At 38.6% G+C, this 24,102-nt stretch overlaps 1 protein-coding gene across 8 annotated transcripts in view; it reads right to left on the minus strand.

The window, feature by feature from the left end:
- TSNARE1 (t-SNARE domain containing 1) overlaps positions 1 to 24,102 on the minus strand; it is a 461,960-nt gene that overhangs the window by 54,822 nt on the left and 383,036 nt on the right. For all 8 annotated transcript variants that reach the window (XM_035566387.2, XM_050708986.1, XM_035566390.2 and 5 more), the window contains one exon: positions 5,631 to 5,746. In XM_035566387.2, the coding sequence (XP_035422280.1) occupies positions 5,651 to 5,746 (96 nt within the window). In that variant the 3' untranslated portion in view covers positions 5,631 to 5,650. The remainder of the gene's footprint in view (positions 1 to 5,630; positions 5,747 to 24,102) is intronic.

A 24,102-nucleotide genomic window follows, 5' to 3' on the forward strand; every position in this document is an offset into this window, starting at 1 on the left:
TGAAGATCAGTCTCTTCTGTCAGGTCCTTATGTGTGTGTCATCATGGCTAAAGTTTAAAGGCATCACAAAGAATAAATAATTAATGTTTGCAGATTGCTTCTGTAAATTCAGATCACAGACTTTCCATCCATCTGAAGGGTCAGCACTGTGCACAAGCATTTAGTGGGAGTACTCCATTTTCCTACCAATTGCAAAGAACCAGTGCAGAAACCTGAGACAGGACAAAGAAAGCTGCTGATTGCTCAGAAGTCCTACTCACTTTGGATTTAAATTAATGAATTCATATTACTATACGTTAATTGGGCTTCAGGAGCTGCCTATGTGGGGGCTTTCAGTCTAAGGTGAAGGCAGCATAATATATCCTCCCTTAGCTCTTTTCACAGCAGAATTAACAACCTGGCATTATATGATGCTTGCAAAGACCTAAGAGCGTGCAAATGGACAACTACCAAGGTCAACCTGAAATGCATTCAACCACAGTAACCCAATCATGTGATATCCCATTAAAATGTTCATCTGTTTGAAGGCTTGCTTAATTGGTGAAAACTCAGAGAATTTCATAGAAATAAATCCACCTATTTCCTGGCACTTTTATACTTCTTGCTATTATTTTGAAAGATATTTTGCATAAAGCAGACTTTCATCTCTTAAAAATCTCGCTTTCTACTGGTAATCAATTCTCTCTTCTACATATCTGCACCTCAGATTTCAACTGGCTGTCATGGAAATAATTTAGTTAAGAGAAGCATAGATGAGGACATTGGAAATGGAATCAGGAAAGTCTTGAAGAATATAAATGTTAGCTTAAATTAAGAAATGGGGCCAGATCTTAAAAACAGACACATTAAAATACTAATCAGTAAAAAATTCAGATCTCATTTCTGACTGGTTTAAATTCACAGCACAAAAGTTTCTGCAGAATCAGAGTACACCTCAGTTTTCCTTGCCAGAACAAAAAATTGAGCAAGGATGCCAGGATCTGAGCAATTAATTACAGACTAAAGCACAAGTATTGAATTGACAAAAACTGACACCTGACTATAAATATAAGAAACTTTACAAAATAGGAAACAAAGAGAAAAGAAGATATTGAAAAGTTATTGATTTCTGATTGTGCTTCAGGGAAAGCATGGCAGTAATGCCACAGCCTGGGCATAGGGGTGAATTATTTTAGAGTTTGAATGACAGCTGTCAAAAATAGTAAGAACCCCATAGAGCTCAAGACACTGAAACAAGCTTGAAAACTGAAACACGTGTAGTTATTTAACTGTATATAGACTTGGAAAGACAGAGACAATAAGTAAAGCCCCGTGATATTAAGTTAAAAAGCAAAAGCAAAACAATGAAATAAAACTGTCTTTGTTTTGCCCTTAGAGGGCAAAAAGATGGACTGTATGAAATCAGTTGTCTGAATCTCATTCTCATTGGTCAGGATACAGAAAACATTTAACCACGTAATAAGCCAGTAAATGAATTAGGCAAAGAAAATTGTGATTGCAAAGGAGAAAAAAAAATAAACAAATTAAAACAATATTTTCCAGTTTTCTAGAAAGATTAATTCAATTTAAATTCAAACCAAGACAGTTGCTTGTTCAGGAAACAGATACCTGGAGCCTGATTATTGCTTTTCCATATGGACTACAGCCCTGCTGTAGAGATGCTGGCCAAGAGGGATTTTTAACTGCACACTAAAGTTTACATATTGATTGCAATAAGAGTGGAACTCCTTGCTCAGTATATTTCTTAAAAGTTTGTGATGGTCCAATATAGAACTGGTCAAATTAACAGGAAAGGAATGCATCAGTGGTTGTTAATGAACTACTTCCCGGATTAGGAAGTCTTTTAACTTCTAATTGATGTGGGCTGGGAGAAAATTGTGCTCAATGATCTCTTGTACACTTGGCTGTTGCTCTGCTCTTCCATAGCTGTGGATCACAGTCAAACATTGCATCAGTAACCGTAACTGAAACATCCTAATGCTAGAAAGAAGAGTAAATTCACAGGGCTTAAGGACCTTACAAAGTCCATGTACTCATTCCAGCAACCTTTGTCTGACTGAAGTGTGTCTTAGAAGCAGGGGAGGCACCTTCTGCTGCAATGACTTCTTCCAAAAAACAAGGGTCTGCTACCGTTAAGTCATCTTTCTCTCTCTCTTTCTTTGGATAAATACATGGAGATGATTTAGTTCTCATTGGAAAGCATATTTCCCAAATGTCATGTACATATAGCATCTTTCTCAAATTTTGCCACCTCTTTTTTCCTATCAAAAAAATGCCTTGGACTTAAGATTCCAACAGTCTTGCTCACCATTTTGTGCAATTGTACACTTATCTAAATGAGTCAAAAACTACAGAGGACACAGAAGGTCTATTTAGGCTAATAAATCATGAGTTTAGACAAAGACATTGTTAAATGAGGGACTTCTTTCAGACTGCGACTGTGATACTGTCCTTTTAAGAGGTTTACTGATGCAAAATAAGAGCAAAAAGAGCAGCTGCGATGTTGCTACAATATGAGCAACGTGACCCAAAAGTTCCTGGGCTATTTTCCTGAGGTGTCAGCAAACAAACATAAAGACATAAGTCCCCAGGAGCTTCTCCACGTCCTCCGTAGATGCTCTACTCTCTCTCTCTGCCAGACTAAACCGCCCTAAGGGAGCAGTGACATACTTACAGCAAGGGCTTCGCCAGGCAGAAGTCAGGGCTCAGAGCTCTCCTGAACAGCTGGTCTCTCTGCACGCACTTAGGCAGCAGCTGATGGTGCCACTGCTGCTTGGGAAAGTCACGGGAAAAAGTGTTTTGTGTTTTTCAAGATTTGCTAATGATCTTTCCTATGGAAGTAATGGCACTTCTGACAAATTCATGTCTGATTTGTGGTGAGAAAATAAGTGCTTTTTTGTCTTTTTGAGGAGAGCTGTTGATTCAGCATCATTATTGAGAAAATAGAAATAAGGAAAAAGAAAAGAAGCAGCTTTTAACGTTAATGATCATAATGATCATTAGTGATCATAGATACTAATGGCGTCATTTCAGTCCTTTAACTCACTGCACAGTGACCTTCAGATCTCTCAGTGTAGCTGCACTTGTGAAACTTAAAGAAACACAGCCTGAATATCATGCAGATTGGGCTTGAACTGCTTCAGTGGGGTAGTTGGTGGCATTTCTTTTGGATTCCTCCTGATCCAGCACAGAAAAAAATTGTTTGATGTGTTAAACGGAAGTTCTGGCTGGTCATTACTAAACTTGGGATTTTATTCAGTTATGTGTCCTTTGCCAATTCAGAGTACTGTGTAACCAGTTCCCTAACTCACTTTCTTCCCTTTATTTTATCTGAACTGTCATGTCGAGCTATATCCTAAAACCCAGCTGTTCTCTATCTCCCTAATGTATGCAAGGGGGTTTTATATGAAACAGTTTGTTGGGGTAGTTGAAACACGGACAAGGAAATTCTGAAAATGCTCCGGATTTGAAATCTTCTAAATCTAAATGTGAAATCTGCTGTACAACATTTGGAGTCAATGTGGATTACGAACAGTTTATAATGATTAGAAAATATACTTTTTTTTTAAATATAACTCTGTACATTTTTTGCCTGAACTTGTACTGCTGGAAAGTAACTCATGCTTTAAACTTAATAATTATTTTCCCAACTGATGAGAAAAAGTACGGCATTGTATTTTTCCTGGGGCTTTCATTAAGATCTCTAGGTTCACTTCCCTCAAGACATGGATCTTTTAGCAGAAGATTAGATCTAGTTTTCGGATAGAGTTTTATTGTTAGAATATTTTGGTTCTCTGACTATCTGCTTGAGGGATTTAAATTAAAATGTGTCTAGATTTAGTCAACTGTTGATAAGATTTGTGATTTTTAGTAGTTGAGAATATTTAAGCATATATGAACCAAATTTTATTATCTTATAAATTGCCATGAGGGATCACATTTTCAAACCAGATTAATGCAGAGTAAAACCAGAGTAATGCAACTAAAATTATTGTAGTTACTCTATATTTAAATCAGCAGGACAGATCACTATCTGCATCCCTAAGGAGCGTGTCTCATGTAAAAGAGGCATATATATATATATATATATATATAAAATATATGCACATATGTATCATAATAAAAAGACGCCAAGAACATCCACATTCTATTGTCTTAAGGTCCACTTCACAGACACCTTCCTCACTTCAGCAGTGGCCAAAAACTTATATCCTCATCCAGAACCAGCGAGCTGCTACTTGATGGTCCAAGCCCTTTTTCTACCCAAATTTTGGCATCCATAACATCATACAGGAAGTAGTTCCACAGCTTAAGGATACGTTTTGTGAAGAATTGTCTTTCTGGGTTTGTTTTGAATGAACACCTGCTATTTCTTTTGATAGCACATTTTAGAAAGAAGGCATATTAAAGTGCAATGACTTCATTCTGAGATGGGAGGACAGCCTTACCAGAAACAGGGAAGCAATAAACAAAATCTATTAATCCTTTTTGCTTTCTCCATGGTCATTCCAGAAGAGAGTTCAGACTAAGAAATCTCTGCTTTAATTATAGAAAAGGTCTCAGTGAGCCTCAGTATAATGCAGTATCTACTAAGTACAGGAGTGATATCACACAGGCTTCATACAAATTTGTGTGGGACAGGAGAGGTCTCTAAACTAAAAGTCGTCCTTGCACCCTCTTTGCTTTCTGCCTAGGGGTCCTAGCTGCAGCCTGGGGGAAAGTCCAACTGAGACTCTTGGGTTCTGGCTTTACCAGTTAGAAACCTTGCTATGGCAGCAGACACACAGAGATGGAACATCAGCGCCCTTTGGGTGGTAGAAATTCTGTAAATCTGATAATCTTTCCATGAATAATGTCCTGCCAAACTTCTAAAGAAACAGACACCTAGAAATGCTTTGTATCAGTCAGGGATTAAAGGTGAAACAACTGAGTCTCCTAAAGTAATGAGGAATGAGAAAAGCAAAACAGTTTTTTTTTTCTTTTTGGTCTTATGGTTTCCTCTTAGAGGATATTTCTTTTGCTTCTAGAAAGTTGTTTTTACACCCCATCTATCTTGAAAAACTTATAGCCTAGTCTCTCCAGTAAAGATTAATACTTCTTTTAGGGATGGATCCAGAGCAACGATCACCAGAAACCCTTTTTTTTTATTGTCTGTACTGCAATCTCCTGTGCTCCTCAGGAGACTTTGGCTCCAGCATCTCTCTGGGTGCACTTTGGAACATCTCAGCATATCTGTAGGATGCCAGATTGCCATTCCTGACCCTGATTGCCAATCTGGGGTCTTTAACACCATTTCTGCACTTCAAATTTAGTGGATTTAGGATATATTAACTAGTATTTTATCTAGTATTTAACTAGATAAAAATCCACATATTAAAAACAAACAAATACAACATAATCAGCAGAGAAAAGGATGAAAAAGATGTTTAGTTTGAATACCACCTTGGCATACGTTTAAGAATCCACTAAGTATTCTATTTCCAAGCTCAAATGCCCTTTAAAGGAAATAATTTTCCTAGGCCAGACTTGAATCCACAAGCTAAGATAAATCTTTCTTACCGTTATCAGGTTCCTGAGTTGTCTCCCAACTACCTTACAGAGTATGATAAAAGTTAGTTAAAGGCTTTTACCTGTGGAAACAGTCACCAGATCAGCGTTTGACTGAGACCGCGATGATTATGACAATGAAGAGCAGAACGGCCAAAGCAGCAGAGAGAAGACAGCACTTCATCTTCCTGGCACGTAGCTGAAAAAAGGAGAAAGACGAAGAAATAAATGTATGGATTTCTGAATGAGAAGATGGAGGGTAAATTCATGATAGAATTCTTCCATTGCTGTGACTATCTGAAACAAGTCAATACAACACAGTGGACTTGTGTCTTTGTAAACTGATACATCCTGCTGGATGATCCTGAATCTCCCTTTACAAGGGAAATCCTCTTAAATACAATCACCTTCTCTGCACTGCTGGCCCATGTCGAGCCTTTTATCCACCAGAACCACCAAGTCCTTCTCTGCAGGGCTGATCTCAATGAGTTCTTCTCCCAGTCTGTACTCATGTCCAAGATTGCCCCAACCCAGGTGCAGCACCTTGCACTTGGACTTGTTGAACCTCACTAGGTTCATGTGGGATGACTTCTCAAGCTTGTCTAGGTCCCTTTGGATAGCATCCCTTCCTTCTGGTGTATCAACTGCACCACTCAGCTTGGTGTTGTCTGCAAACTTGCAGTTCACTGTTGCTTCACTATTTCTTTGCCAGGCCCAGTGATTCTTTGAGATCACAAACTCAACCAGGGAGTGGTCACTGCAGCCCAGACTACCTCCAATCTTAACCTCTTTAATAAGTTGGTCTGCATTGGTAAGCACCAGGTCCAGTAATGCTTCTCTGGTTGGTCTGTCTAATACCTAGACCAGGAATTTATCCTCAATGCACTCCAGGAGTCTTACAGCCTGCTGTGTAGCTTTCCCAGAAGGTATCTGGGTGCATGAAATCCCCCATCAGGATGAGAGCGTGCGAGTGCAATGCTTATCGTAGCTGAAGCAGGAAGGTCCCATCAACAGGCAACCTTTGATCACATGGCCTGTTGCAGACCCCAACCCCAAGGTGTCCTTTATTGTTCTGGTCCTTAATTTTTATCTACAAGCTCTCAACCTGTCTCAAGGCTGTTTCTCTAAGGCAGCTCTTTGCAATCTACAGCAGCTCTTCACAGTGTGAAATAGCTCTTTGCAATCCCACTCTGTCAGGAATCCTCTTATCTGACTCACAAAAAATAATGGCAATGAAACATGGAGTAAGTTCCCACATTTTCCTTGAGACCATATCAACTAGACACCAGTCCTGAAAACAACATCTTGCCCTGATAAACCGAACACATTTGTGCAGAGTTCTTTACCTTTCAGCTAAAACAACAATCTCATTGGAAACACTATGTTAATACTACTGATCTATTTTTCCTTCCATTCTTTCCCTAACTGGTATAATCAGCCCTGACGGTCTGTTTGAAACTCTTTGCTAACCAGTTTACACCTCTCTGCACTGAATTACGTTTCCAATAGAGCTGTTGTTCCCTACAGCTATCTTCTTCAACAGAAGTTTTGGCCTACACTGAAAGTGCCTGGGAACTCATCTCCTCCATCTATGCTCCAAAGCCCACTACTTCATTCTCTTGCAACCCTCCTGGAGCCTATACATTTTTCTATGAAGAGCTGGAGAAGCACTTCCAGCGGGGAACTCTGTAATTCATGGTCTGTCCTCTCCTCTAGAATCAATCACCAACTGAACTGGTGGCTTTTATTAAAGTGTGGATTTTCAGGTTATTATTTCTTATGAAATACAAATGCCATGTTGCCCTATGTCCATAGCAGATAATCAATGATCCATCTTGGTTCTCCATTTGCTTTTCAATTACTCACACAGAAATGTTTTCTTTGAGTTTGGAAAAAAAAAAAAATAGATGCTGTGAATATATCTCTCCATGTGCATGTGTTAAGAAGGATCTTTTTATCAAGTATGCAAGGCAGGACTGAGTGGAGCGAGACTATTCCCCCTGCCCTAAAACTCTGCTTTGGGGCACCCCTTTGTTCATGCTTTTTGATCAGTTTATTGTGACTTATTTATTGGGAAGAATATGGTTGGACTAGTTCTCTCTCTTTTTCACCCACTAAATGATGTTTCTTCACAGTGGTTCTTGCAGTCTTCATTTCGGAGGGATAACTTAGATGCATTCTTAAAACAGAGTGCATGAGATAACAGGGCTGCTACAGCATCCTCTTTTCTTTTAACCTCAGTTAATTCCAAGGTAAACCAGGAAACCTCTGCTTAAAACTGCAGACTATCTTAAAACACCTAGATGTCCTCGTCCACTTCTATAATGCCAGTGCCTTTGTTCCGTCAGCAGAGAGAGGATGCTAATAGGTCACTTAGACTCCAGCAGCAGTCTAATATTCCTAATGAGAGTTTCAAAGGCTGTATGGTATTACTTCATATGGTTTTTACATCAGTCCATTTGCAGAGAGGTTCCCTTGTTTTGCTCTTTCTATCATTGCAAAGTTACATTCACTCTTATTTTGTACTTTACATAGACTCTTTTTATTTTCTTTTTCTTTTAAACGATGTTAAGGCAAGCAACAAACTGGACCATAAACAGACTAATCAGAGGGTAGAAGAGATGCAGCCAAGTCTGTATTGTGGTATTTGGTTCACATTTTATGACCTTGTCCTGGCTGGTAAGTCAGGATAATGATTCCTACTATGTTTACAACATCTCTTATTGGATTAAATATTACTGTCCTTCACAGCCATATAACGTACTGCAGGATTCTCCTGTTAATTCTGAGTTCTTTCTTTAGTTTATATTTCAGTAAGGAAAATGTTCAGTTCTTTGAGTCCCTTTAGTCTCCACTCATAAATCTGCATGTGCTGTAGGAGCAGTAGAAACACAGTCTCTGAGTCCTGACCATTGCCACAAGCTTTTCTACACACACTGAGGAAGGATGGCCATATACCCCAACTTCTTTTTGTCACTTAGATGGAAAAATATTGATATACTAGCAAAAGGCAGTGGTTGCCCTCAAGGTACAGATGCACATACTGCCATGGAAAGGACTGTGCCAGCAGCCCTTCACGTATAACTTGATCCCTCATGACCTAGATCGTTCACATGGCTCTTGCAAGCTTATCAGAGCCCTTATTAGTGGAGAAAGATGTTAGCACATAGCAGGAAGGGCAACAGATTGTTCTGTTCAGCAGATAGGATCTGCAGACCACGGCATGGGCACCCTTACCCAAATGTTACAAAAATATACAATAATAAGCAGCATACACAATAATATTACACATAAACTCTAGTTATTATCCCTGATATAGGTTAACAGAGAGTGATCGCTAACCTGAGATTATATACAATGTCTTAATGCCACCATAATTGTGGAGGCAAGTTGGAAGACAAAAAAAAATAATAATACAATCCTATATCTTTAATAACCCTAGAGCACCAAGGCATACTGGAAACATATCACCATAAGAAATTTAAGCACTCTACAGCTAGGACGTGCTATGGTTCAGGTTTTTCAGGTATGCATATACAAGTAGTAAAAAAATATTTTCCCCATCAAGATCTCTACCTTGTTCAGTAAATGGGTAATTATCACACTGTGTACACCCTGTATATATAAATTTTACTTATTAGCTTAGTTTTTCTTAGGAGATCTATCAAAGTCATGCTCACGTGAGACCACAAAAATGTTTAAACCTTTCACTTAACACCAAGCTCCTAATATTCCCATGGGAGCTTTCATGACAGTAGAATCATATAACGATTACCATCCATCCCAAATATCAATGTGGTTATGTAATCATGACGCCATCTCTTGAATCAAGGTCAATCTACACTTACAAATGCAGATTTGGAAAGCCAAAGATCATTTCTCCCCAGGGCAAGATCCTTACTGCTCTGAGAAAGGTACTACTAGGTTTCTGCCTCAAAATTAGCAGTCGCAGAACAGCAAAAATACATCCACAGAAAGATTAAGAAAAGGTTAAAAAAAATCACAAACTGTAAGATGATTCATTTATTTTGGGACATAATTCTTCAGGGAGCTTTGCATTTTTATAACATTTTCCATGCATCCAACTAATCCACAGTTGATTTCACTCGTCTTTTTCCAACTCTTTCACTTCTCAGCTGCTGGAGATCTTCCTTTTAGATTGTCTGCATTAATGCTGTTGCTTATTCTACTTGACTTTTCTGGTCTTCAGTAGGGGAAGCCCTAAGGACAACAGGAACTCCATTTTGGAAAACACTGACTACCCTTAACTATCCATTAAAATGCATAAATAAATAGAGATATGGAAATCATCTTGACACACATAATTTCAGGCCAAATTTGGGCCAAATTTAAGGCAACAAGAAAGAATTATTTTCTGGTGGAAAATGTAGGACAAACAACTGTAAGCAGTATTATCTGATTTTATTTTAATGATATTAGTTTATTCTGAACCTTGAATGGCATGCTGTTGCACTACTCTGGTTTTATAGCTCTGCTCCAAACTGCTGTAAGACCATTTTCCATAATACAAGGCACCTGTTGATTAAACTGGAGCTATTTTCATTATTAACATTTGCTCAAGATGAAAAGAATACAATGTGGGATACACCCCCCCCCAAAAAAAAAAAGAAAAAGAAAAAAAGAAAAATCACCTCCAACCACCTAATCCTGCAGTGAGAATAAATGTCTTTTTTTACAGTTATTTTTGCTAGGCTCTCAGGGCTTTTTAGTAACATAGTATAGGTAAAGATATATTTTAATCCTGACAGAAGCTCTTTAAACACACGTGAAACAGTAAGGAGTGAAAAGCCGAGAAGGAACGAGCGAGGCTATTTAGGGACACAGCTAAGGAGTACTTTATATTGACAGGAGAAGTGGACGTGACTGAGCCTGGAAGAAACCTTTCCCTCATTGTTTCATAAAGGAAGCTGCAGGTCATGTTTTACAGCTTAGAAGATATTTCTCTCTTGGGGGTGAAATGTTAAAAGACATTTTAATTATCTCACAACAGATAGTTAAGTCATTAAAAACTATTAAAGCCCAATACTGCCGTAGGCCCAGAAAAGCAAGTTTCATCTTGGAAAGATGAAGTAAAGTAAATGCAGTTACAAGGAGGAAAGAAATGTTTCGTTGCTAGAGATTCAAATGCTGGCTAGGGGCAAAGCATTAATAAAAGGAGAGTGGGTCCATAGAAAACTGTTCCTGTATAATTTTTTTGACTCACATATGGAAAAGCAGCATCATGCTTCTCTACCCTCCATGGATTGCTTATAATGTACACTGCATTTTTTCCCTGTCACTAGTGACCTCACAGTATATAATAACGCATGGAAACTTTTGAATCTACAGGGAAAATAGAGATTTCAGAACTGGCTTTAGGAAAGAGGCCAAAAGCCCTACAAATGCAGTTTAGTTCAGGCAGGGATCTGTGCTGGATCTGTACTAGTACAGGTTGTCCATCCTGGGCATAAGACACTGCTTCAGAGTAGAGACATACCCTGCAACTCCATGGCTGTGGCATTTCCTAGGTCTCCTGCAGGACAAAAGCCCTGGGTAGGTTGCTGTCATTAGCTTCATCAATCTCACCAATATCTTGCCTCCTTATTACATCTTTCCCTGTTCATAGGGTATGGACTAGGATAGGGATGAGGATATCAAAGAAATAGCATCACCCAAGATGGTTAGCCCAAGAGCAGGCACCTTTGTCCCTCCCTCCTGCAATGTCAGATAGTGTAAATATTTGACATACTCCAGACTTTTCAGTTAGGTTATATGGGCAAGAATATGCCACAAGGGAAAGGAGGTCTATTTTTTCAGTCTTCATTTCTTTGGTTATTATGGTAAGTGAGCAAACAAGCCATCCTGTACTCAGTACAGAAGGACCCAGTAAGGCTATCCATTTTTACCTGCAGAAATGCTTGTGCATATTTTAAACACAGTTTTTTAAATAATGAGCAAATAATGAAGTATTTTCCATCAGAGCCAGCGTTGCATGGGCTTCTGGAAGTACAATCCCACTAGTTGTCCAAAGAATCATCAGAGTTACCTCTGTTATAGAGATCCATTTCCTGCAAACCCATACAGGGGAAGGAAAAAAAAAAAAAAAGATAAAACCACACAATAAAACAATAAACCAAAATTGATTCAATTTAGAAACCATATACTAACAGCCTCCAGTCGTTGGGTCAGGTCATTTTGAAGGCCTGTCAGGCAATGAAAACTCACCTTGATTAATTTTCAAGTACTGTTTCCTTCACTGTAGGATTAACAAATCTGTTTGACATAAAATGGGACATTTTATATGCAAATCTCTGTAGAGAGCGTTTTGTGACATTAAAGAGGTTCGTACAATTTCATTCACCCTGCCCTTGGAGGTCATTTGGAATTGCACTAAAGCATTTGTCTATGCCCTTAATATGCATTTTGAAAGCTAATTTGAGGTCTGCTGGATTGGGAGTCCAGGTCCTTATTAACACTTGGACATGTTTATACAGAAATGATATTATAAATCTGAAACTACTGTCACTCCAATATACACCAGCAGGAACTCTGCTGAAGGCTGTGAAGCTCTCGTGGGGAAAAAAAAAAAAAAAAAAAAGAAAAAAAAAAGGAAATATTGTAGTAATGCAGCAGAAAATCAGACCACAGACGTATGTTTACCTTCAAGCAGTATGTAAACATACAGAGGGAAAAATTCCCCTTACACTTCTACCAGTGTCTTCATCATTATTGTTTTTGTTCTTATATTCCATTTACGCTGGTAAAATCCCTCAGCTAAGTTATACACAATCATTTCTGATAAGATAGTAAACAGACTGTGTTATTGCAACAGCAGTGAGGAATATGACCTTTACCGTGTGTACAAATTAAAATGCACTGACCAAATTTGGTGACCTTTATGGTAAAGCTTCCTTATAGAGTAACAATGAATTTGCTATTAAATATCACTGCTTCTGCAGACAGACTAGAAAAGGCCAGTAATATTATTAAGCACTTTTGGTGTATTTAAATGAGTATGAATCAGTCAAGTTGCATATGAGTAAAACCTACAAGATTTGATAGCAACGGGAAAAGGCCAGCCCACACCAGCAAGGGAATATCATTTACTTTGTCAATGTTTTTGTGCCCTGACTTCCACATCATTTGGGTCAATTTCAAACTTCCTTTTGTGACTCTGTGTCTACATAATTGCCATATGCACTAACTCTACGCAGTCTTTCCATTCCCTCCAAGTCTTCTTATGAATCACTTCTTGCCCATTTATCTTCTTGGTGTATACCCCAGGTGAAACCAACTGCCACCTACACGTGTGGTTCCTCAGCATTTCCTATGGGAGGACAGAATTTTCTGCCACTTAGCTCTTTAGCCAGTGATGGTCATTCTGGATGACATTTTCCAAGCAAGAAATCTATCTCAAGCTGTTTTATGTATTTTATTTAAATACAGCCAATTCAAAGAAGAAAACTACAGAAAATTGTCCAAGTGTCCCATGCTGGAAAAGACAATGCAAACATTTTCTCTAGTGCCTACATGCTTCAGAGCAAGATGGGGAATATGAAGAAGAACAGGGAGAAAGGAGTTTGCCCTGTCAGTGAGGGGGCATTTTTTTGGTTTTTCTAGGAAATTTTGGCTCTCCTTTGGGAAAGGTAAGGCTTCTCTAAGATCCCAGTTCATGTGCACTCATGACTAGTTCAAAATCTCAAGTAATTTTTACCACCTGCAACAGTCTCTTATCAGGGTAATGATAAAAGCACAATGTTTTCTGTGTTGATTTGCCCAAAAACAAACAGGGTCTGGTGGAGACCATACACACCGCAATCTTTATATCCCCTTAATATACTTGTTGCTGCTTGTTTGTTTTTTTTTTTTTTTTAATGGCTGAAACATCATTTATAATAACACATGAAAATGGCTTACATTTCTATCATGTCTTTCAATCCAATAGGCTTCCAATGTGATTTTCAAATTCACTATAAAGAGGATTTTTTTTTTCCCAGCACTGGAATGAAGCCACCTACCTTTGGCAGCTGTTTTAATTCTATGTAGCAGATCTAGCCAGCAGTTTAAAGCAAGTAATGACTATTTATTGGGGATTGTGGTGGACGAAAGGCTTGACATGAGCCAGCAGTGTCTGCTTGCAGCCCAGAAGGCCAACTGCACCCTCAGCTGCATCACCAGAGGGGTGGGCAGCAGGTGAGGGAGGTCGTTGTTCCCCTCCGCTCTGCCCTTGTGAGGCCTCATCTGGAGCACTGCGTCCAGGTTTGGGGCCTCCAGCACAAGAAAGACATGGATCTGTTAGAGTGTGTCCAGAGGAGGGCCGCAAAGATGATCAAGGGGCTGGAGCACCTCTCCTGTGGAGACAGGCTGAGAGAGCTGGGGAGGTTCGGCCTACAGAAGAGAAGGCTCCAGGAAAACCTCACTGTGGCCTTTCAGTACTTAAATGGGTCTTATAAAAAGGATGGAGAGGGACTTTTTACTTGGGTAGATAATGACAGGACTAGGGGGAATGGTCTTAAACTAAAAGAGGGTAGGTTCAGATTAGACATTAGGAGGAAAATCTTCACTGTAAGGAGGAAATTCTTCACTGTATCTGTGGTTAGACCTTGTCACAGGCTGCCTAGAGAAGCTGTGGATGCCCCATCCCTGGAGATGTTCAAGACCAGACTGGATGGGGCCTTGGCCAACCTGGTCTAGTGGGTGGCGTCCCTGCCCATGGCAGGTGGGTTGGAACTACATGATCTTTAAGGTCCCTTCCAACCCAAGCCATTCTATGATATTGTGTAGATGAAACACCAGGGAGTCTGCATTTTTCCAAAACAGAAATTGCCCAATATATAAACATATATATAAACAAATGTCCCTATACTTTTGCAAAAACTGCCTTGATATTCTTAACAACCCCTTACAGTCACTCAGAGGGAACTGAACTTCCCCAACAATTCAAACCCAGAAACATGGGTGACAGTGGAGCAGAGAGATTATGATTGGACCACATTGAAGTGTGCTCAGATAAAGCCTTCCTGCTGAGCAGTGTTTATCAGTTAGTTTGTACTCCCATACGAACAGGACTACTTGTCTGGATTGGAAATGGCAATGTTTGCGTCACTATGGTGCTGATCTCAAACCCTCTGAGCCCAGAAGTTCAGCCAGACTCTTAACTTGGATGTCAATAGTTTGTCTATGAGTGCACTATGGCAGGCAGTGCTGAAAGCCTTAACTGTAGACCCAGCCGAGGAAAGATTTGGCTCCTTTTCCATCCTAAAAAAAAAGGTCTAGCTCTCCAACTTAGCACCTATAATAACGAGATCAAACTTTGCTCAAACTTATAAGGACCGAAGCCAGAGAAAGCGTATAATCTGCCTCAACTCCATTTGTGTTAATGGAACAATTTCAGTCTACCCTTATGAGATTCTGGTTCAAAGAAGTTAATAATTTCTCCTTAGAACCATGTGTATAGCTATAGGCAACATTTTATTTGAAAATTCTAATAAAAATAAAATACTGGGTAAAGGGTTGAGCATCAGCCAGAAATGATCTTCAGACCATCCTCAAACAAATGCAAGTGTCAGATAAAGAAAGCAAAGGCACTTTGGGGGGCAGGGGAAAAAACAGCTGAACACATAACTCATATAACTGTTTTTCATGTTGGGACTGAAAGAAGGGATTTTCTGACTTCAAAGCACACTATTCTTGAGCTAAGACTTGCCTTCAAGTCTCAGCTATAATTAAGAGAAATTACCCTCAGCTAAACTGTCAGACAGTAAAGAAGAAACTTAAAGTTTAAGCTAGTCTGATTCTATCACCAGCAGGCAGCTGTACATACAAACACCAGTCAGTGCATTACTGTGAGTGATCCATGAAAAGGCTCCTCCCAGCACTATGAATCAAAAGTAAAACCAATTTGTGGAATAGCTTCCAGGAAGCACTGTGCCATCAACACCTCAGAAAGTCAGTGTTAGGAGCTGATGAATCCCCTAAATGTCACAGAACCCTATTAGGCAGTATTGTATTTGTATTTTCATTAGACCAATTGAAACAATTGAAAAACAAACTGAAAAACAGAAAAGACTTGTTACTTACCTCTATGTCTGTTTTTTCTTTACCGTATTGATTCATTTAATGTAGGATATCACATCTTACAAACTTTGCTCACCACTATCTCTAGAAAAACATTAGCATCACTCCTATTCTAGCAGTATCTCTACTACTACAAAACACTACCATCATTAGCATGTCAAGCACTGTTTGGCAGGGACAAACTATCATACAGTACTTCATAGTTTTTAGACGAGAGCTGACATCTGCTGCACTGAACTTTAAATAGATATCTAAACACGGTAAATAGGTTTGGTTTGGTACTGAAGGCCAAAGACACTGGAAAACATGTTTCAATAAAGAGATGAAGAGAATGCTCCTTTAAAAAACTCCTTCCTTAAAGGACTACTATTATTTCTTCCTTAGGGAAATGTTCCTTAAAGGAAAAAAAAAAAAAAAAAAAAAAAGAGAACCACCAAGTTTGGCAACCAAGAGTATCACTAAAGCTCAAGACTGATGTTTTTCCTCCCAGGAATCCTATTATTCACCAGTCTACAAGCATTCACCACGTCACTGCTGCTCCTTTCCAGTATGCAGACAAGATGGGAACAAAGTGCTAAGTAATGGTGAGTAAATTAAATTGAGACCAGGCATGAAAATCTTACTTGGAGAGAGTGATAAATTGTGTGCTAGAAATTCAGGGAATGCACACTTCCATGCTTTGCCTAACATGACATATACATATACAGGCAGATTAATATAGCAGAAGCTATTTTACAGCTTCTTAACCCATAAGTACCTATATGTGGGTCTTCACCTATTCAAAGTAGACCCTTGAAAGACAAGCTGAAAGTCTTAAGCAATTGCCAAATGAACATCCTTAAAGGACAAAAGGATATTTCTTTTCTACTACCTACTAATTTCTGTCACAAGAAGTGGATAACGCCACATTTAGTGTAACACCAGTGAAACTAAGAATAATAGTGCCTCCGCTTTATTGTATTGGGCAGGACACAATTAAATTTGAGGCAGAACAATCTTCCACAGAAGCCATGGAGAATTGGATAGGCAGTCAAAATTCCCAATCTAAACTTTTGTTTAAACCCGAACAAGATCTTCAAGGTCTGACGAGGATTTTAACCTCTGTTATTTTACCATTTTCACACTGGCCTGTGAGGTTTCATTTTACCGATGGATTAAATGCACAAATGCCACAAGGCAGCCTGAGCTGACACCAAATTTCTGCCTCTATACAAGAAATCAGAACTTAATGGAAAACTTTGTGTGATGTTTTCCTGAGGTTTCCTACTCAGTTTTGCAGATGGGAAAGTCAAAAAACACAGAACAGAGTTCTGGACTCTGAACAAAGAAAAAAAGAACAAAGTTCAGGACTTGTTAATAACAGGATTCAAATATAAAGACAAAAAAATGTGTCTTAAAATAGAAGACAATGCAGAGAACTGTACTGGCAGATCTAACATCTATGCCTCTTTCTCTCTTCAAATTGTTGTGAACTTTCATGAGACATTCCTAGAGAACTTCCTAGTTCCTTAGTTTCCCCTTTCATAAATTTAGTGATGTTACTCCATTAAATACATGGCACACAAACAGGAACATGTGTAGTGATGGCTCTCATTACTTGCTAATATTAAGCCACAAACATTGATTTTTTACTTTATTATTTTTTTTAATAAAAAAATAGTAATAAAAAAAGTTTGTTTCCAAGTGGAGTTTTCTTTTGTTTTTCAGTTCACCCACTACTATGATTAGAAGCTTTAACATCTTCCTGGATGATAGATTATTTTTAATTACAGTCACATAATAGAGCTATGAGTATGGCACTGGAGCTCATAAGGTGGAAGAAAAATACAACACAGTTCCCTTTATTCACCTCTAAAACAACTGTTCAGCACTCTTTGCGATGTTATCATTAAATAGCTGTCCTAAACTGAATTTTTACTCTGAACTAAGCTAGAAAACTAAGGTGAACAATAACTAATTTGAAAGTTAAAAATAATCACAAGACTACACCTGTTATTGTTCCTGCCAATAAAACAATACTCAGGAGCATGCTGCATAATTTACTGCCATCAAAATTGTGTGTTTCTGCATCTGTGTCAAAATCCTTGTGTTTTTACAATTTGCAAGGAATCCTGAATAAAAGAGATCGGTATGCTACAAATAATTGTTTATTAGCATTGCTTCACAAATTGCATTGTTGCCTGACCCTGCCTGTCGAAACGCAGTTTCAGTGCACAACATCGTTGGTGCTGTCAGTGCAGGGATCTGTTTGTGCAAAGTGTGTAGCAATAATTTAATCATGATGGATAACACAGTGGAGCTCTGTGAACATTGCAAAGTACCATACCAGTGGTCGTTCCCATAGAGAATATCCACTACTAGCAGCAATGAGAGGACAGTATCCAAACTAAAAAAATTAAAAGAAAATATAAGTCTTTATGGGCAAATGAGAAAATAACCTCCGTCTTTGAGTTTTATCTCATTGCAAGACTGGAAGTGGGGCAGAAAGCAATGAAACTTATTAAATCCATACATCTTTGTACATCTATGCATGATTTCTGTCACGGTGCCAATTAGTAGCTGATTTGCAAGATTTGCGGTAGAACACACATTTACTCCAGCCTTTTATGCTGTGCAAGGAAAAAACAATCTGCAAACATTTCTTCCCATGAGCAAGACAGCAGAGAAATGCAATTTGCCAGTATGGTAGAAACGGGGGATGTAGCCAAAAGATAACATGTTACTCAACTATGACTAACTCTTACACTAGACAAAGAAATTTCAGTTACATACTTAAATAAATCCTTGTAGAGATACACAGCCAAAAATTAATAAACTGTTGTAGTAGGTTAAGTTTAAAACTTTTATATAGTTTGGTTCGTTGTGACATGTTTTTCTCAAAAATATGCTGGGCAGGTCTCCTAGGCTGCTGAGAAGATGAGGATATTAATCAGTTTCCAGGGTAAGGCTTATCTGCAAATCCTCCGAAACCATAATCCTGAGAACCGAACTGAGCGACTGGTTTGAAGCTCTACGGAAGTTTTGAAAGTAGTTCTGAGGACTTCTGCCTAAAGTGAAGCCTCCATGGGAGATTATGTGCTGGTGGTATTTGGAGAGCAATTCAAAGGCAGAAATCTCCAGAGAGGTCCCGCTTATGGAATTTTTGGAGGTCAGCATTCGTGAAACCAGATTATTTTTGAACATTCTGGATATGTGAAGGGAACCTCTGAACTCGTTAAGTGTCCCAGCTTTGTTTTTTTAAACACACAGCAGATCAAAGCTTTTAACTCTCTATTCCTTTCCTCCCTGGCATCTATGACAAGAGCTTAAATAGTTGAGTTCCCCATGGAATAAAAAAGAGAGAAAGAGAGAGACATGTGGCATGGCTGAGTGTATATTTTCCCCTTTCTGCTTGTCAAAGCCTCTATACTTAACATATTAATTTATTGAGTTCAACTTTTTAATGCTAGCTCCTTTAAGTTATTAGAGCTCCTTTTTCATCATAATCCTCTTATTTGGTAATCAGTCTGAGTCTGCCTGTATTTTTTTAAGAATATATTAAGTTTCTGGTGGAGATGAAGGAAAGTTTTCTCTTTATCTACTTCACAGACTCCAATTTATTAGTGGTTCGGTGCCACCCTTAGGCCTACAATTGTTTTGTGGTAGTTTTCTATTTCTTGTATCGCCCTTTATGAATGGAAGGGTGACTTTTCTTTTAAATGCGTTATGGTTGCTGAAAGCTGACCAGCAGAGAGAGAGAGGAATTAAAATAGATATGGCAAAGATCATAATAGCTACTGTAATGCGCTTCAACTGGAAGAAGCGCCACCAGACCTGTTTGTTTAGTGAGTCATTCCTGAAATTGCTCATAATGCATTTCTTAATACTCAATTATTTGTCATGGAAGTCTGCCTTTGCACAAGAGATCCAAAAGTACAAACTAATCTCAAGACACCAGGCAGATATTGCATCATGAACAGCAAACTTCCAGTCACCTCTGACTCAAGTTTCTATTTCTAAAGATAAATAAATCCACCCCTCATCATTACCAGCCTTCCTGCTGCTCACTATATGTACTTTAAAAGGCAGAAAAATCATTAATGCATGGCAACGTCATGTCTCAATTTGAACGCATCAAAGAGAATTCTTCACAATCCCTTTGTATCTCAGCTATAGGGCACAGCAAAACTCACTAAAGCAACAGGCAACAACAGACTCTTAACAGAAGTTTAACAGCTCTGCAATTCCCTCTGTGATCTTTCAAACCCCATTTAAAGATAGAACTTCATTTATCCACTTAAGCAAAAAGCCGTAGACAGCAAGCTGCTTCCCCTTCTTTCTCAAATCTAACGTTCAGTGGGGGAAGAAAAAAATAAAAAAAAGAAAAGAAGTCAGCATAAGGGCAGTCCCACATCAACTAATCTGTGCAGTGAATTAATTAAACAATTATATTAGCCAAGCCTTCACTTCTGATGTGGCACAGCTGACATTAATTGGGCCACAATCAAGATAGTAATTCAGGTTAATTGGATTTCCACTGTCAGCAGCTATCAGCTTGTTTCAATATGCTGCTGTCGTTTAAGAATAATTAATCATGGATGACTTTATTGGATGGCATGGGCTGACAGCTGATGGTGTGGTGACGCTTGAAAAAGTTGGTGATTGCTATAGGCCTACTGAAAGGAAAGCTGGTTTCCTTCCTAGAGGTTATTCTATTGTCACTGCATCGTGAGACTCAGAATTTACTCCATGAAGTGTTGAGACAGTGATATTTGCTGAGTCTTGCACGCGTGCAGAGGGAGAAAAAGAGTGGGCTGAAGGAAGGAACAGCCATTTCCATTGAAACAGTGCTGCAAAAGGTCAGCGGGATATGCATGTTCCACTGCAGCCTTCAGGCACGCAGTCATTGTTTGGCTATTGCTACAGCAGTAAAAGATTCAATAATACAACAGTTCACATGCTGTAAGAACTGAAATGCCAAGCTTGATCTATTATTATTTGCTTTTCTCCATTCATAATAGGCCATTACTTTGGTTAATATCTGATAATATAATTTATTCAATCTGTTGCAAGAATGTCTGCAAAAATGTCAAGGAACTTACGGAGGCAATCTCTACATATTAATAACTTGAAAAAGGCGACAAAACTGTTGTGGGGAAGTGGGAAAATAAGCTAAAAATTAAAGTATAAGATGAAAATAATTTAGAGTGTTCCATACGGAGTAGTAAGAATACATTATGCTTCTGAAAAAAAAAAAAAAGCAATTTAAACTTGAGGAAAGAAAAAACCTTAACACCAAGACCTATTAGACTGTGTAATTATTCCCAAAGGGGGGAAATATACATATATGTTTTAAAATTAAAGTACCATTTCAGAGTATCCTTGACAGAGCTCTAAAAAAAATGTATATATCAGAAATGGCAACACTACTTTGTTAGTTGGATGGAGAAAAATTTCTATTAGGAATATGATGATTGTGTAACTACCAGAAACCAGTTTTAGATGGACAGAGAAGAAAATTTCTGAAGGAAAGTCAAACATTTGGGCGATAAATTTGGTTCCCATTCTTTTTATTAAAATAGCGGACGGAAGACTGGAATGTGCATTACTCAAACAGTGGGGCACAGATTCACACTTGAAGATACTTTGTTCTGCCAGTGAGAGAAGCCTCGATAGGCAGAAGCATCCACTACCCAAGGCGTTCAAGGAAAGGTTGGACGTGGTGCTTAGGGACATGGTTTAGTGGGTGATGGTGGTGGTAGGGGGATGGTTGGACCAGATGATCTTGCAGGTCTTTTCCAACCTTAATGATTCTATGATTCTAAAGTGTGTGACAGGAAATATTTTTTATGACCTCTCTTCAGAGTAGAACTGAAGGTGCTGTAGATACTAATGAGAAGCAAACATGATATTCTTAATCTCTGGGGGTTTGATTCAGCGAGCTTCTTCAGCTTTTTACCTTCAATTATAGCTAAGACCTGGTTGTCTCCTTAGTCATTAGTTCTGAAATTCTCACAAGTTCTCCTTGCTGGAATCCAACCTAATCTGAACGACAGGCAAAACCAGCTAAATGCATAGCTTTATTATATTTAATGTCTCTGACTCAAATTGAGTCCAAACATGCAGTAGGGGGTGGTTATTTAAAAAGAGACTGAGAATGTCAGCAAACTGTTTTTGCTTGTTGTTGTTGTTTGCTGTTTATTTGATCTACGATCCTGCTAAATCTTATAACATGCTATATTAAATTGTGGGCCTGAATTAGTTCTATTACCAGGGAGTCCCCTAATAAATAGGCAAAATGCTGCTCTACAAATGTTCCTTACAAACACTCTGTGCTTTTCTGCTTATCTCTGTGATCATTTCCAACAAATAAAATTTGAATCTGAAACTACATGTTTTTAAATTTATTTTTTTCCTTCTAACCATATCCTCTTAAAATAGGATGGATGTGCTCTGTCATTAGCCCTGTAATTTGCAAGAAAGTGGGTATTGCATTTGTCACTTCCTTTCCTTGCTCCAAAATTTGCCAAATTCAATCAAATCTGAGAGGAATAGAGCCCCTAAAATAGTTCTGCTCCCATGATGCCTTGTAGAGAGGATAACCATTCCTTTGGTTTGGCAGCAGTCAACTGGTCAAACTGCAAAATCTGCTCCCAAACAGCGTGGTTTCTGGAAACACCGTGTTTTTTCAATGTATGTGCAGTGGGGTTTAAGCAAAGGGGAGAAAGGTGTGGAAAAGAGAAATTTCGGGTGACAGTGGCCACAGCTGACATAAAACAAGATGTTATTAATTCTGCTGCTCATGGAATAATTTGGTTTTCAGTCCAAGGATTTCAGAAAATGTTTCTGCAGTATAGGGAAATGGAGTTACTTATTGTCCATGAAAACTGTTGCCTGGCCAAAAGTGTTGCAACAGCAATGTTTGAGGAAGAGCCTGTAGCAGACAGAGATATAATAGAATAATAATTTATTTTTTCACCCTGCTGTAAAGGTAAGATCTACATCTGGCCAAAGTACTTTCAAAATCATGGAGAGTGAGGGTTTTAGAGGCTTTATGGCAGCACTTATCCCTATAATATCCCTTTGAAACACTCCAAAGCTTTTTTTTTTGTGTGTGTGTGTACTGAAGGTGAAGGTTTTCAGTGGCATTCACCTAATACTGCAATTTTCTGAAGATTTTGCCTCATTTGGTATTATGAAATAATCCATTCCTGCATGAAGATCCTTTATGTGGGGGCACTATAATGCAAAGTATCATAGTGCAAAGATCCTTCTGGATCTGCTCAAGGGTAACTTCTGTAAGCAGGAAACCTGTGACAAAGCAGAAAACTGAAGTCAGTTTTCTGACTTTTGCCTCTCTGTCAAGCAAAGAGCCACAGAAGACACTAGTTCAACAGTGATTCAACATTTCAGTGACACTGGTTCTATGCTGTTGGTTTCTGTCCAGAATATATGTAGGTCATGGACCACAAACCCTGTCTAAAAGATATTTTTTTTTCCAGAAAATAAGGCAAAAGAACCAAAACTGAATTACACCAGAATAAGTCAGATGTTTATAAGGCAAAGTTGCTACCAGCATTTTAGCAGTAAAGAGGTCAAAGACTGGTCTAACCATGAATATTAGACTATACTTGCATCTCCAGATTTAAAAAATAAAATAAAATAAAATAAAATAATAAATAAAAAGTAATAATAATAAGAGAAAGACAATGGAAGCAAAGATTGGATTCACATGCCACTATTTCTGTGCTGCAGGTTTAGTGCTTGAGCTGAGGATTTTCTTCTCCAGGGTCCCACTCCAACATCCTCTAGAAGTTCTTAAGTTAGTAAATGCATTTGAAAAACAGAAGGAAAAGACTAAGTGAATAGGTCAGTTAAATCGCACCTGTCAGGCAAACTGTGGGAGTCTCTTCCAGCAATGCCAGAGCAAAGCTAATGGTGAGTGGACGTAGAACATGCTCAATAGGGTCATAAAGTTTTGGATCTCCATTGGCATTCAACTGTCTACTAACATTTGGTCTCATGCTTCAAGGAGCTTGTAGGCCATGCCAATGTTACGAAGGGTTGCCACCTTGGACCTTTCATTGGCATTGATGCCAAGAGGTAGGAAAAAGGAATACCTGCTGAAGCTGGAGCTCTAACTCCAATGCCTTTCTGGGCACTACTCCATACACCTTGTTCTTTGCCAATTTTTGTTTTATTTCCTCTCATTGTTTTCATGCAAAGATCTTGGAACTGTGTTTTTTTTTTTTTTTTGTTTTGTTTTGTTTAAATAAGGCTCAGAAAACAGTCCAGATGGCAGGCAGGTGAATGTTGTGCTGTTATTTTTTCATCTTGGAAAGACACACATATGATCTTTCCAAGAAGAAAAAAAATACCCATTCCTTTTCTCCACCTGTTTAATGGAGCAGAAATTTTATTAGCAGTTTGGAGTGGTGGGGAGATTTTTCATTATTTGTTTGTTTCACACAGGTAACAGCATGAGAGTGGAATTTTTGT

Source organism: Cygnus atratus, chromosome 2, assembly GCF_013377495.2.
Source record: "Cygnus atratus isolate AKBS03 ecotype Queensland, Australia chromosome 2, CAtr_DNAZoo_HiC_assembly, whole genome shotgun sequence".
In the NCBI taxonomy this organism is placed as follows: Eukaryota; Metazoa; Chordata; class Aves; order Anseriformes; family Anatidae; genus Cygnus; species Cygnus atratus.